The sequence below is a fragment of the Mastigoproctus giganteus genome, chromosome 12, assembly GCF_048544385.1.
Source record: "Mastigoproctus giganteus isolate SK-2022 chromosome 12, ASM4854438v1, whole genome shotgun sequence".
NCBI classification, from domain to species: Eukaryota; Metazoa; Arthropoda; class Arachnida; order Uropygi; family Thelyphonidae; genus Mastigoproctus; species Mastigoproctus giganteus.
The window spans coordinates 129,270,245-129,284,059 of record NC_143586.1 but is presented as its reverse complement, the minus strand read 5'-3'; the positions used below and the strand labels follow the sequence as shown (position 1 = coordinate 129,284,059).

The following is a 13,815-nucleotide window of genomic DNA, read 5'->3' as shown; positions in this document are numbered from 1 at the left end:
CCTAAACTTGTGGTTGGCATGCCACCCCCCCACATGCCATTTTTACTTCGTACTCTTCTCTTTATCTATCATTCCACAAAGTCAATTAAGTTTCTGCCCATGTTGAGCAACAGGTATTTCGATATGGTTATCGGATGCTGGTTGCATCCGATAACCATATCGAAAACCAAGGCGCTCTTCGTACTCACAACTGCATTCACAGTTTGAAATGCCCACCATCTTGGCTTTCAGTGATTGCGTCATTATATGATAAACAGAGTGCCGTTTAAGAGGAATGACAGTTTTTTTTAAAGACGTTCCTTTCGTACAATTTACTTTAACAAGACAAAAAGTGATGCTATTCTGCAATTTAATCGATCGCTACATGAAACGGATTCCTATTATACATATTTTAAAACTTCACTTCATTTCCCAAAGTAATTTGTGAACTTTGCCTAAATACTATTTACCTTGTCAGAGAAAAATCAAGCATACACATGTGTAAATTTATATTGTTGTTTTACCTGTAACCAGAAGGTCCAATCGTGTATGTACCATGTGTCGATATGAACCACAAGGAGTAAACCGTACGCTGTGGTCAACTGGCTCACCATCTCTGCCATGTTGCCTGAGATATAAATCACTGGGATGGAGACTGCCAGGATTCCTAAAAGATAGAGAAATATTCAGTATTCTTAGACATTCCAAGTTTAAGGATAGCTAAGGGCAGCTTAGCTTTTTTTTTTTATCCATATCTAAATGTTAAGTGAAGTTCATAAAACAGCCATCTTAACTTATTTACCCATGCTTGTTTGCATCAGTCAAACGCTCGCTGTTTAGAACAGTGAGGGGATACAGTGAAGTATTTAATAAGTTTATTGGGAAAATATTGCCATAGACCCAAATAATCTGGCTACGTATCAGCTTTCTGTTTTGAAATCTGTCTTCGGCATGGATTTTTTGGTTTAGGATAAGCTTTTAACTCTAAGGTGGAGTTAGAGTTTTAAGCTACATGGAGTTTTAGGATAAAAATTTTATCCTAAAGTTTATAAATCTACACGTGTTTATTCTAAACCATATTTACATCGATATTTACAAATATTTGCATCGATATTTACAAATGAAAAGCCTTTTGTGGCAAAGGGAAATTGTGGGAGCGAAGTTAAAAAATATGTAATTAATGATATTGAAATTTCGCAAGATTATTTAATGAAAACACTTTCGAGCCTACAGACCAGTAAGGCTCCTGGAGTTGATGGAATATACCCTATAATCTTAAGAGAGGCGGCAAGCGAGTGCATTGAACCATTGAGGCTAATTATGCGAGCATCATTAGACTCTGGGGAGATTCCCTTGGATTGGAAAAGTGCAAATGTATCTCCCATACATAAGGGTGGCTCTAAAAGTGAAGTTGGAAATTATCGACCTGTCAGTCTGACTTCAGTAGTAGGGAAAATCATGGAGGCAATGATCAAGGGTGGAATTCAGGATCATTTGGATCGAATTGAAATTCTCAAGGATACTCAGCATGGTTTCGTAAAGGGAAAATCATGTTAAAAAACCTGGTTCGCTATTTCGAAAGGGTCACTCACGAGCTAGATTTAGGGAATAATTTCGACATTGTTTATTTAGATTTCAGCAAAGCTTTTGACTCAGTCCCACATGAGCGGTTGCTTTATAAGCTGGAACAGGTTGGAATCACTGGGAAAATCCTTAGATGGATAGAAGGATGGCTTCAGGGCAGGAGGCAGAGGGTTGTGATAAATGGCTATTCCTCAGATTGGGTTGATGTAAGAAGTGGGGTTCCCCAAGGATCAGTATTAGGACCACTGTTGTTTTTAATTTTCATAAACGACATTGATGAAGGGATAGAGGGCGTGATGTCTAAATTTGCAGATGATGTTAAAATTGGTAGAGTAGTTAATGATCACTGTCAAGCTGAGCTTCTTCAGAGAGACCTAGATAGACTTCAGGAATGGTCAGAAAAATGGCAGCTGTGCTTTAATCCAACAAAGTGTAAGGTATTACACCTGGGAAACAGTAATCCCAAAAAAACTTATTCACTTGGTGGAGTTCAACTAAAGCCAGTACTGGAGGAAAGGGACTTGGGTGTTACGATACGGTCAGACATGAAATTCTCTGAGCATTGTAAACAGGTTGCAAGGAAGGCCCATGGTGTCCTATCAATGATCTATCGAACTTTTGCAAGTAAAGATAGGGACGTGATAATCCCATTATATAAGGCTTATGTTAGACCACACTTGGAATACTGTGTTCAAGTATGGAGACCGCACCTGAAGAAAGACATCGAGCTTCTTGAAAGGGTGCAAAGAAGGGTAACTCGCCTGGTGAGATCAGCAAAAGGGCGTCCTTATGAAGAAAGACTTCGAATATGTGGGTTGCAGAGTTTGGAAACTAGACACCTTAGAGGAGATTTGATTGAGGTGTTTAAGGCTCTGAGAGGCATCAGTAAAATGAATGAGGACAAAATTTTCAAGATTACAAATGATGCTAGAACTAGGGGACATAAATTCAAGTTACGGGGGGAAATGTTTAGATTGGATTGCAGGAAGTTCTATTTTAGCCAGCGAGTTATAAATTACTGGAATAAGTTGCCTTCATGGGTGGTAGAGGCCGACAGTTTGGGGCAATTCAAAGGACATCTGGATAGTACTTTCGGGTAAGGGAAGCACATAGGATGATAGGTTTAATTTCCTTTTTATTTATTTTTTATTTTATTAATTATTATTATTTAGTTATTTATTTATTTATTTATTTTTTTTTTTGTTTTTATCATTGTTTTGTTCGGATTTATATATTTTTTTATTTTTATTTTTTTATTTTTTATTTATTTTTTTTTTTTTTTGGCTGGTGCAGCATAAGCCATAGGCTTTCTTGCACCATGCGGCCGTTACTAATACTAATACTAAAACCAAAAAATCCAGGCCCGAAGATGGGTTTCAACACAGAAGTCCGAAAAGTAATCAATTAGACAGGCCACCTTTCGGGATGGCCGTAATGCAATTAAAAATTTGATTAAGAGGATTAAAGGTTAAAAGACTAAATATTGTGTGAATAGGTTTATTTAAATAATTTCAAGTTATGAACTTATTACATATGAACATATGAATTTATTTGGTTGTTTGGATCTATTGCAATAATTGTCCTCTCGTCCCAATAAACTAATTAAATTCTCCACGTTGTAAACTGTCTTGACTCTACTTAGTAGTCATGTAATGTACTGGGGATAAGCAATGCCATAAGTTTAATTGGGTACAGTAAGAAATTACCACTGATTTCCAAATACTAATGCTACTTCCATTTCTCCTTGTCCAAATAAAATTTCAACATCGTTAACATTTTAATTTTCTTTCCTGCCTTAGTTGATACAGATGCTAGGATATGCACCATAGTGATGTGAACTATGGAACGAAATTATTTTGCTTTCTTGCGGCTGCAGGTTATAGTATTTTTAAGACAAAGAAATAAAATAATTCTTTTTCTTGGCTTTTTACTGTACTGAAGATTATGTTATCGTTATGTTAGACTTCACCCTTATTAAAAATAAATAAATGTATGATAATTATGTTAAGTGTAATACGAAATAGTCTTGCTTTAAAATGTATATTATTTATTAGAAATAATTCAGAAGAGCAGCAGAATTTGTAAACTGTAATTGATAAATTTTAATATTATTGAAATTATAAATCGCTGTAGCATAGGAGTAAGCTTGAGAAATGAATTAGGGGTGTGGAAGGCCTCAAAAGAAGTTGAGTGAATTCTTTCCAACATAGGTTTAAATAAAAGGGATAAGCAATGCTTTAAGCTCATTCAATGCCTCAAGCAATGAGAGAAAAAAGATAAATAGAGCTTAAGAAAGAAGATCATCACTTGATGCGACCAACCCCATAATGTAGAAATCGCATTTGAAATGCATGCATACGCTTAAACATGGGACCAGGCAAATGCTTAGACAAAAGTTGACAGGAAATTAAGCTGACGCGATCAGTGAAGCCAACAGAGGTTGACTATCACCTGATGCGACCCTACCCGAATTCAAGTATTTTGTCGAGGAGAAAATATGGACACTTGCTGCGGAAAAAAAAAAAAAAAAAACTAGAATGAAACTCCTTTAGTGCAATTTTGGAAGGAGCGAGGGGCAGAGAAACGAGAACGAGGGTGGCAAAGCAGAGAGAAAAAAAGTGGAACAAAAACTTTTTGGTGGGAAGTGCAGAAGCTGAAGGCAGAATACCTTGGAAATTTTAGTGTAGTGGTCGGCTATCGGCTAGTTTTGATCGGTCATCCTCGACAAAAATACATGTTTGTTGCAATTCTGAAGATTAATTCATGTAGAAAATTGCGCTTGTAGGCTTAGGATTCAATCCAACCTTGATTAAGCCAAGTACCCACAGTACGAATATGTGTAGTAAGATTCAAAGTTATGGTGGGAAATAAAATAATCCAAATAGAAAGATATAATGTCTTCGAAGTAAAGAAAGGTGTCCAATATCAAAGAAAGCAGTTGCAGAAAACTTCGTCAACCAGGGAGCTGAAGTTCAGAGCCTATAACAGAACCCAGCCACATTAAGTGTAAAAGCAAGCGTTATAGCGGTGTCCAGCAAGCTTAAAATCTAAATTAAGTGTGGTTTAAAATTTATTTCAAACATCAGACACTTTACAGCTAGCCAAGACATGAAGAACATTGGAACAGGAGAACATTAAAATTACATTTACAAATGATACATGTAACTGTATACCTGAAACTTTTGCGTGAATAAGTTTCATTAAAAATTATAAAATTTATGAGAAAAAGGACTGTAGGCTTAAGGATAAAGCTATACTTGATTAGAATTAGGCTTGTTAATCAAATAGAGAAGATTTAATGATATCAGCGGGATTTCATTTAGCCCGGTTCTTAGAAGGCACATCTTGTTTTCGCATGGGTGGCTGCGGAGCAGTAGACAGAGGGTTGGTTATGATTAATGGACATTCTTCAGATTGGTGTAACGTTACAAGTGAGATCCTCCAAGGTTCAGTTCTTGGGCCACTGTTGTTTCTTATTTTCATAAAGGATGTGATGTCAAAAGATTAGGAGAGAGTCGCTAATAATCAGTGTCAAGCAACCCTCCTCCAGGATTATTCGAACAGGCTTCAAGAATGGTCAGAAAAGTGGGAGCTATGTTTTGATGCAAGGTCTTACACTTGGAGAGTGGTGTATTCGGGCCGGAACGATGTTCCGGTACTTTTTCCCTAAATGTCATAATAGAAAATCATTAAATATACACCTAATATTATGAAACAATGGCATAATCGAAGGGGAGGGAGAAATATCTATTTTACCCATTGCTACTAAAAATATATATTAATAGTAATCTTTAAAATTAATAGATTTATTTAAAAAGAAAAATATAAATTTCGCAATGAAACTTGAACTTTCCTTACTAAAGTACAATGTGTTAGATAAAGAGATCCAACGAATGATATATACTGTGATGCGTGCGAACACTGCATTTTGATTCGCCATGAACTGAACGCTAGAACTGTTGGTTCTATGAACGGTGAGTCTGAGGTCTGAGGTGGACGAGAGTTCCGGTACTAGTTGTTTTTAGCAATACACCTCTGGAACAGCAACCTAGAAATAACTTATAGACTTGGTGGGGTTGAATTGAAAACAGTACAGGAAGAAAGGGATCTGCGAGTTATAATATAGGCAGATATGAAGTTTTCTGAGCAGTGTAAATAGATAGTCAGTAATCTCGTAGAGATATGGAGGTCGCTCTCCCACTATATAAGGCAATCGTAAGACCTCAATTGGAATATTGTGTCCAAGTATGCAAGTGAAAAAACACATTGAGACTCTTGAATGGATCCAAAGACGGCAAAAGCGCGACCGTGCGTAGAAAAGACTTCGATTAAATGGGCTACAGGCACCTCAGATGGACCTGAGTGAAGTATATGAGGGTCTGAGAGGGGTTTGTAAAATGAATGGGAGTAGAATTTTCACTTTTATAGCAAAATATATATATATACAGTATATTTAAAGTTGGAATGGCTGGACAAATATTTGAAATAGCCGGATACCAATACTACACATAATATGAGTTGCTACATATGAACGGACGGACATGTCTAACATTTGCCAACATGAAAAACAAAGCACTAGGACATTGCGTTTTGCCTAAACAGCGAGAAACTCTTGTGTTTCCGTCATATTACAATTCTTAATAGTTAACAGAGTAGTTAAGAAATGCAAGGCTAATTTCAAATCTACTGTTCTAAAGAACAAGCACACGTATAAGCAGTAGATTTGAAATTACCTGCATCAGCTAATCTATTTATTCAGTACTTCTTTTGTGAAGCAAAATCCTAGAATCTTAATTCCCACGTAAGCTTTTCACTCATTTGAACGAAATTTAGAGGAAAAAAAAAAAAAATTCAGATGACTGAAATTTTAATCTTGGAAGTACATGAAAAACCTCTGCGGAATTATTTAAAGAAGACTTTTAAAACGTCACTAAAAAAAATAAATTATTTCACTTGAGAATAGGACGATTTCTCCGCCTGGCAAAATGGTGACGATACATTAGCTCGAATACTGCGCGAGCTCAGCAATCCACGGTAGCCGGCGCATAACGTGCTTGCTCACGAGCAGTAGGAATGCGAGTTCCAACCCCATGAGAAGCAAAAAGGAAGTTTTTCCTGGCTGTTTGTTTGTTGTTTGGTTTTTAGGAGCATTAGCAACTAAGGCCATATTGCTCCGGGGATATGCGGTAGTCATTCCCTGACCTTTCCGCATCCTCCGTATTTTGTGGTCACGGGCTCGAACCTCGGTCTAATCAAGAAGCGTGTAATACGCACTGCTGCTCCTGTCTACGGAGGCGCCTTTTTCCTGGCTCTCCTCAGATAACCGTGCTGAGTTAGTCGGTCTCAGGCCGCGTGTGTGGGGTTAACCCCCCAACAAACTGAAAACCATACATGCATATAGACCCCTACATACTTGAAAATTCAATACAATCAGAGAAGGATGCTGAACCAAAGAAAGAGGAACACAAGGATGCGGCTTGCCCCATGAGTGACAATGAAGAGAAACAGACGTGAGACAAAGGCCATATTGGAGACCTGAAGAGGGTACTCTAGCCCTCTTCACCTTTAATTCCTAACTCCCCGGGAGGAGGGGGCGGCCACATGGTCCCCCCCCTTCTCGCCATCCCCTGTTTCCTCTCTGGTGGGGCATGGGCATGCCCCACTGAAACTGGGGCCTCTTTCTTTATTGGCTCCATACTTTTACCTTTTCCCCCCAGTCTTCTGTCTCCCTCCCCTCTATCTTCACGCTAGCGAAGTCCCACACATCAAAATTAATACATCAAAACCGCCATACGCCCAGCATTCGGTCTAAGAAATTAAAGCGATAATATCCCCACGTCAACGCAAATAACAAAAATCACTTTATTTTATTTTCTTGATAACCATTGGAATATGCCACCCAAAGTTTTTTTTTTTTTTTTTTTTTTTTGATCCTAGCCGCCGAAATCTCGGGAAACTAAGCGGCAGGACCTGCCAGAGTAAACTAAGTCTACGGAGTTCCTGGCCTGCCTCCACGGGGCGTAAGTGGGGCAACGCTGGATCCCAACAGGGGTCCAGAGGCTAAATGGCCAGAAGAACAACGCTACGCGACATTACACGATCCAAGATCCATACACTTTTAAATCTCTGGCATTTACAGTGTACTGTAATACACCACAACGTAAACTACGCAGAGATGGGGGGAACCCCTGGTGCCGCTTGACCCTAAAAACACTTACACCCCGTTTATGGGACTGGGGCTTAAAGAAGAGAACGCTGTCCCTCTTCTATAAGGCAGTTTTCATCTCGGTTATCACCTATGCCTCTGGAGTCTGGTACAAGAAGGCCAATACAGTAGTAAACAGATCGCGCCTAGGAACTATCCAGCGCTCTCTTCTCCTTCTGTCCTCGCGTGCCTGTCGCACTTTCAGCACCCATGCGCTCCTGGTCCTCACTGGATCTCTTCCACTGGACCTGGAGATTGTTCGTCATGGGTTGCTCCACCAAATAGCCAAAGTAAGAGCAGTTACCTGTGCAGGTTTCACCACTGACCCAGCAAATAATAGAAACGCTGAAAAGAAAATGAACATCTAACAGACAGCTGACAAGAAAGATAGCAGACCTCAACTAAAGGCACTGTCACCAAAAGATTCCTCCCGGATGTCAGGGCCTCCGACCCCCTCACACCTGTCTGGTTTTCACCGAGACTCTATGCTACCTACCTCCTCACAGGACATGGCTCCTTCCAGAAAAAACTACATGACTTCAGAATTTCATACTCACCCAGCTGCCACTGTGGAGAGGATCAGACGTGGGAGCACCTTGCCCACAGCTGTGAAATCTACGAGGACTTCAGGAGGATCCTAATAACGAAACTACGCTTCAAATACCAAAATCAAGAACAGTTCACCCTACAGAATGAAGAAACTTACCGATCCCTGACTCAATTTGCAATGGACCTATTTACCAGGCAGAAAGCGCTACCACTACCTTAGAATCCGAATCAATAGGTCATAACAACCATGACTGCCAATTGTTGCTGTGCATCATTCAGCCATGGATGCTAACGCCTTGGACCAAGTTACACAAGACTTGACCAACAAACCATCCGGAGTATAGAACCCAACTTGATCCCTCACATCTCAAGTAGTCAACTGGTCTCCCCACTTGGCTGGGGCAATACTAGCAGTGCAATCAAAGACAGGGTCAACACATACCTTGACAAATTCCTCATCATTGATTCCTGGACCAACTTCTCCCGACCAGACGTGACACATCTCATCAAGAAGAGACCTACCACCGACTTGACCATCATATCTTGGACTCCCGGTTTTGACCACCCCACTATTCGTCATCATGGACTACTGGACCAGCCTTCAGTCTGGATGCGACACAGACTCACCAAATGGAGTCCCAATGAAAACACCTGGACTAGACCTTCCTGAACATGACCCATCCACCATAGCAGCACTCACACTGCTAGATTTTCAATAAGTTGTCGGCTCCAACTGACTGGCCGTGCTAGCTGTACCTACCCTGCCCTTGCGGGGTATCTCTCTCCCTCTTTTTTTTTTTTTTTTAGCTTCTTTCTTCTGTTTCCTACCATCCATCCTTTTACCCCTCCCCCCATTTTTCTCTTACACAATGTTTTTTTTTTTTTTTGTGTGTGGGGAAGTGGTTTTTCGTCCACCCGCCACCCCACTCTTCTCTCTGGTGAAGCACCGGGCATGCCACACTGTCATCAGGGGCCATCTTCCCTGTCGGCCCCTTTCTTCTGTTTCCTACCCTCCAGTCTTCTGCCTTCCTCCCTTACTTTTCTCTTGCACAACGTTTTTTTTTTTCTTTTTTTTCCTTATATATGTGTGTGTATATATATATATATATATATATATATATATGCCCCACAGGTCTAAATCTAAATACATCAAAATTATTGTCTGACCTATTTGGCCCTAGGACAAGTTATCAGCGAACAACCCTACGCTCTGTTAAAATTACAACCGTTGCTCAAGAAACAGCGATCATCTCATTCTCAAATCTGGTCCTAGCCACTGAAATCCCAGGAAAGTGGGTGGCAGGACCCGCTAGAGCACTCTAGCACCAGTGGTGCACCTGGTCAGCCTCTCCGTGGCACGGTGTGGTAACGTCGGGTCCCACTAGGGGCTCGGCGGCTAATAGACCGGAGGAACAAACGGCACAACACAATATACATCACATGACCTCCACACACTTCAAATCTCTGGCCCCGATACAACTGTTATTATTATTATTTTTTTTTTTTTAGGAGCATTAGCAACTAAGGCCATATTACGAAAAATTTTTTATTATTTTGTTTCACAGAGCAAACTGGAATTATAATTAATAAGCTTTCGGCTGGGAGGCAGCCTTCTTCAGATTGAATACATTAATTTGTTTTTTTTTTTTTTTTTTACTATGTAAGGCCATATTGCTCCGGGAATATGCGGTGGTCATTCCCTGACCTTTCCGCATCCTCCGTATTTGGTGGTGACGGGCTCGAACCCCGGTCTAATCAAGAAACGTGTGCTACGCACTGCTGCTCCTGCTCACGGAGGCGCCCCCCGATACAATGTACACCCGCGGAGATGGGAGAAATCCCAGGAGCCGTTAGACACTAACATACCTTACACCTTACCCCGTTTATGGGTATTTTGAAGGGAAACTACCCGATTGTAGAGGGTAGTTCCTTACTCCCCATAGAAAAAATATTCATTTTATTAAGGGGCAACAAAAAAATTTTAATGCTGCAATTAACAAAGAAAAAAAAAAAAGTTTATTTTCTGAAACAAACCGGAAAGAAAATGTAACGTAAAATTTAAAAGCAGCACACCATTTCAAAAATTAAACTGCAGGCACTTTTTCAATGCTGTACTGCTTTTAAATTATTTTCTTTTTCGGTTTGCTTCTTAAAATAAACTTTTTTTTTTTTTTTTTTGGTGGACCTGCTGGACTAATCCAGGGAAAAAGATCGAAGAAAGCCCAAATTAGGAGAAATGAAAAGGCTATAGAAGGAGAAGTTTGGGAGCTGGAGAGGTAGGAAAGAATAGAAGAGGAGGATCAATCAGAGGAACCCTCCAATAGTGAGAAGGTAGAAGAAATGAAGCAAGACTAAAGGAGATAGAGGTGGAGAAGTGGACTGACTTCTCATGCTATGGGAAATAATCCCATGGAGGATCAGCAAGATTTTTTGAAATATAATTATGTCTAATCTCTTGTAGACATTGTTCCAAGCAGTTATTTTTTTATTTTTTACCCCTATCACGCTATAAACAGGTTCCACGTCTTCAGAAGAACACCAAGAATTCACACACACTAGATACAGGAACACGTTCAATGTCCGGCAGGATATATTTGATTACAATGAGTGTCCAATCATCATCAACTTCTGATAAAATTATCCCAAATTAGCGAGTCTAAGCTACTCTCTTCTTTTAAAAGCACGTGACGCAAAGGTGTTCAGTGCTATAAATGCCACTTGAGATCGGATAAGCGCAGGTTTATTTCCCATTGCGAAGGTATCTGTGAAACAAGCTGCAGTCTTGATAATATTGACAATCGAAAATAATGTGGTCAACATTCTCTTCCTGTCCACAGAGACAAAGCGGGGTTGGAGACAATCCTAATTTGAATAATTTGCTATTAATACTCCCGTGACCGGAGAGTAAAAATGTACCATGCAAGCCAGGTGCAAACCACAAAGATTCTCTCTTCCTGAACTCCTTCACCGATGGTAAAAACTCTCTGGTCACGGCGCCAAGTTCCGAAGCTGACCAGTCTCTTTACCATTTATCTACATAAATGGAACGAAGCTTTCTTTTCTCAGATGTTAAAGAAGCATCTAGGTCGAGTTGCACATCATCCAAAGTGACAGGTATTGATTTCTTCAGGTGATACATCATATATCTGTATTGTATTTCATAGTGTAGGGGTAATTTCCCAATAACACCTGCAAAGTCATAGTAGAAGTGGTTCTACACGCCCGTGACATCATCAGGAGACAATTATGAAACAGCTTCTGCACGCTGGGCCTGCAGAAGCTTTTTCATTATTGCGGACTTGTAGGCCCTATGTCTCCACACTCCAGCCGCATAAGCAATGATAGGTAAAAAAAAACACAATTATAGTATAACCTGAGTGAATGACCTCTCAGGCCCCATTCTTGCCTGGTTACCTGTCTCAATCGGGATAAGAAAGACTTGCACTTCTCTTTCACATATCTTGCATGGGGTAGAAAACTTAAGGCATCATCAAGTTGAATACCTAAATACTTTGTAATGGCAGTATATTTAATTGTCTGTCCTCTATACTTTACAAGTGGCGGTCGTTCTCTATCTAATTTTTCTTTTAAAATCATCTGCGATGTTTTAGTTGTTGAAACTTGCAGTTTGTGAATTTCAGACCAAGTTGAAAGTTCTTGTAAGATGGAGTTAGCTATGTCTTCCAGGTTCTTCCTTGAATTTCCGCGGACCAGAATGGTAAGATCATCTGCATAGGCAATCATCTTTGTTCCTTCAAATTTCTTGGTGAGCCATGAATCAAACACAACATTCCAACACAAGGGGCCAAGAATTGATCCCTGTGGGCAACCCCTTGTAACATGTCTAGAGACCTGTTTAGTACCACTCCTAACTATGGTAGAGCGCTGGTAAAAATAGCTAGTAAGTAATCTGAAGATTGGTCTAGAAACCCCAGCCTCCCGGAAACTCTCCAGAGCACTCTGCCACCAAAGGGTGTCAAAGGCCCCCTTTGAAGTCCACAAAGAGGCCAAGAAGGTATTTTGTATCAGTTTCCTTTTGCAAAGTAAGGAGTCTGGCAATTGCATCCTCAGTCCCCTTGCCACGAGTAAAACCAAATTGATCAGGAGATGATAATGCTTTATTGGTGTGAATAACTAATAGCCGATTAGCGATCACTTTTTCCAGTGCCTTGTCCATAACTGGTAGCAAGACAATCGGCCTGTATGAAGCCGGGTCGTCCTCAGGTTTCTTAGGATGTTTAAGGAGTATCTTAAGCTTTGCAATTTTCCAGGTTTTAGGAAAAATTCCATGTTGTAGACAAGAATTAAACAGCTTGAGAATAAAAGGAGAAACAACTTTCCAGGCTCTTTTGAGGATGTCCACTTCAAGACCATTAAAACCGGGACATTTCCCAGAGCGCATTGAATTTATTGCATTATCTACCTCTTCAAATGTGAAAAGAGGCTCTTCAGACTGTCCACTATAAGTCGAATTTTTAGATTTAATTTCTACCTGCTCCGGGAGCTCACACGTTCCATCGTCCGGGTGTATGATTACAACAAGAATTCTATTAATAGTAGAGGTCCATGAAAGGGTGTCCTGATTCTCTGTAGTTTTAACTGAAGCAAACAACTCTCCAGGTGTGATCTTGTTACTCAATAACTTGTACACCAGTCTCCAGGGATTTGCATTTCCCTGGGAACTCACCATACTTTCCCATGAAGCCTTTTTCTGCCTATATATCTCTTGGTGATATTGCCGTCGAGCTTGCTTATATCTATTTTGTAACACCAGTATTTCCAGGGATGAACGGGTTCTATCCCTTTTTGCTCTCTAAAATTCACGTCGTGTTTGCCTAGTTAGCGATTTTAGGTTCGATAAAACTGGTGACCACCAGGGCACATAAGATTTCCTCTTCCTAAAACTCATCGATTTGTCACACGCCTGTAGTATATTGTCCTGAATGAAATTTACCTGGTTGTCAATAGCCACCTAATAGTAAGTGACTTAATTTGCACCATTTACGTAAGTTTCGTTACCGATTGGTTTTACTTCAGTCCGAAATTGTAGTAGATGCCGCCATAGATGTTTTCCCATCAAAAAAACGTAATTTTGTGCTTTATTACCTTCATTTGTATAGAATGTGGATAATATTCTTCTTTGGATAATATTGCCGTTTAATAGAATCAAAATTTAATTCGCAAACGTAATTAGTATTAGTATTAGTAACGGCCGCATGGTGCAAGAAAGCCTATGGCTTATGCTGCACCAGCCAAAAAAAAAAAAAAATCCGAACAAAACAATGATAAAAACAAAAAATAAATAAATAAATAAATAACTAAATAACAATAATTAATAAATAAAAAAAATAATAATAAAATAAAAAATAAATAAAAAGGAAATTAAACCTATCATCCTATGCGCTTCCCTTACCCGAAAGTACTATTCCAGATGACCTTTGAATTTCCCCAAACTGTCGGCCTCTACCACCCATGAAGGCAACTTATTCCAGTAATTT

General features: G+C 39.7%; 1 protein-coding gene across 1 annotated transcript in view; it reads right to left on the bottom strand.

Moving 5' to 3' along the window:
- The window catches only part of LOC150077413 (uncharacterized), a 166,626-nt gene that overhangs the window by 44,830 nt on the left and 107,981 nt on the right, over positions 1-13,815 (bottom strand). The window contains exon 4 of the mRNA XM_090386319.1: positions 504-646. Coding sequence (XP_090242445.1) covers positions 504-646 — 143 coding nt within the window. The remainder of the gene's footprint in view (positions 1-503; positions 647-13,815) is intronic.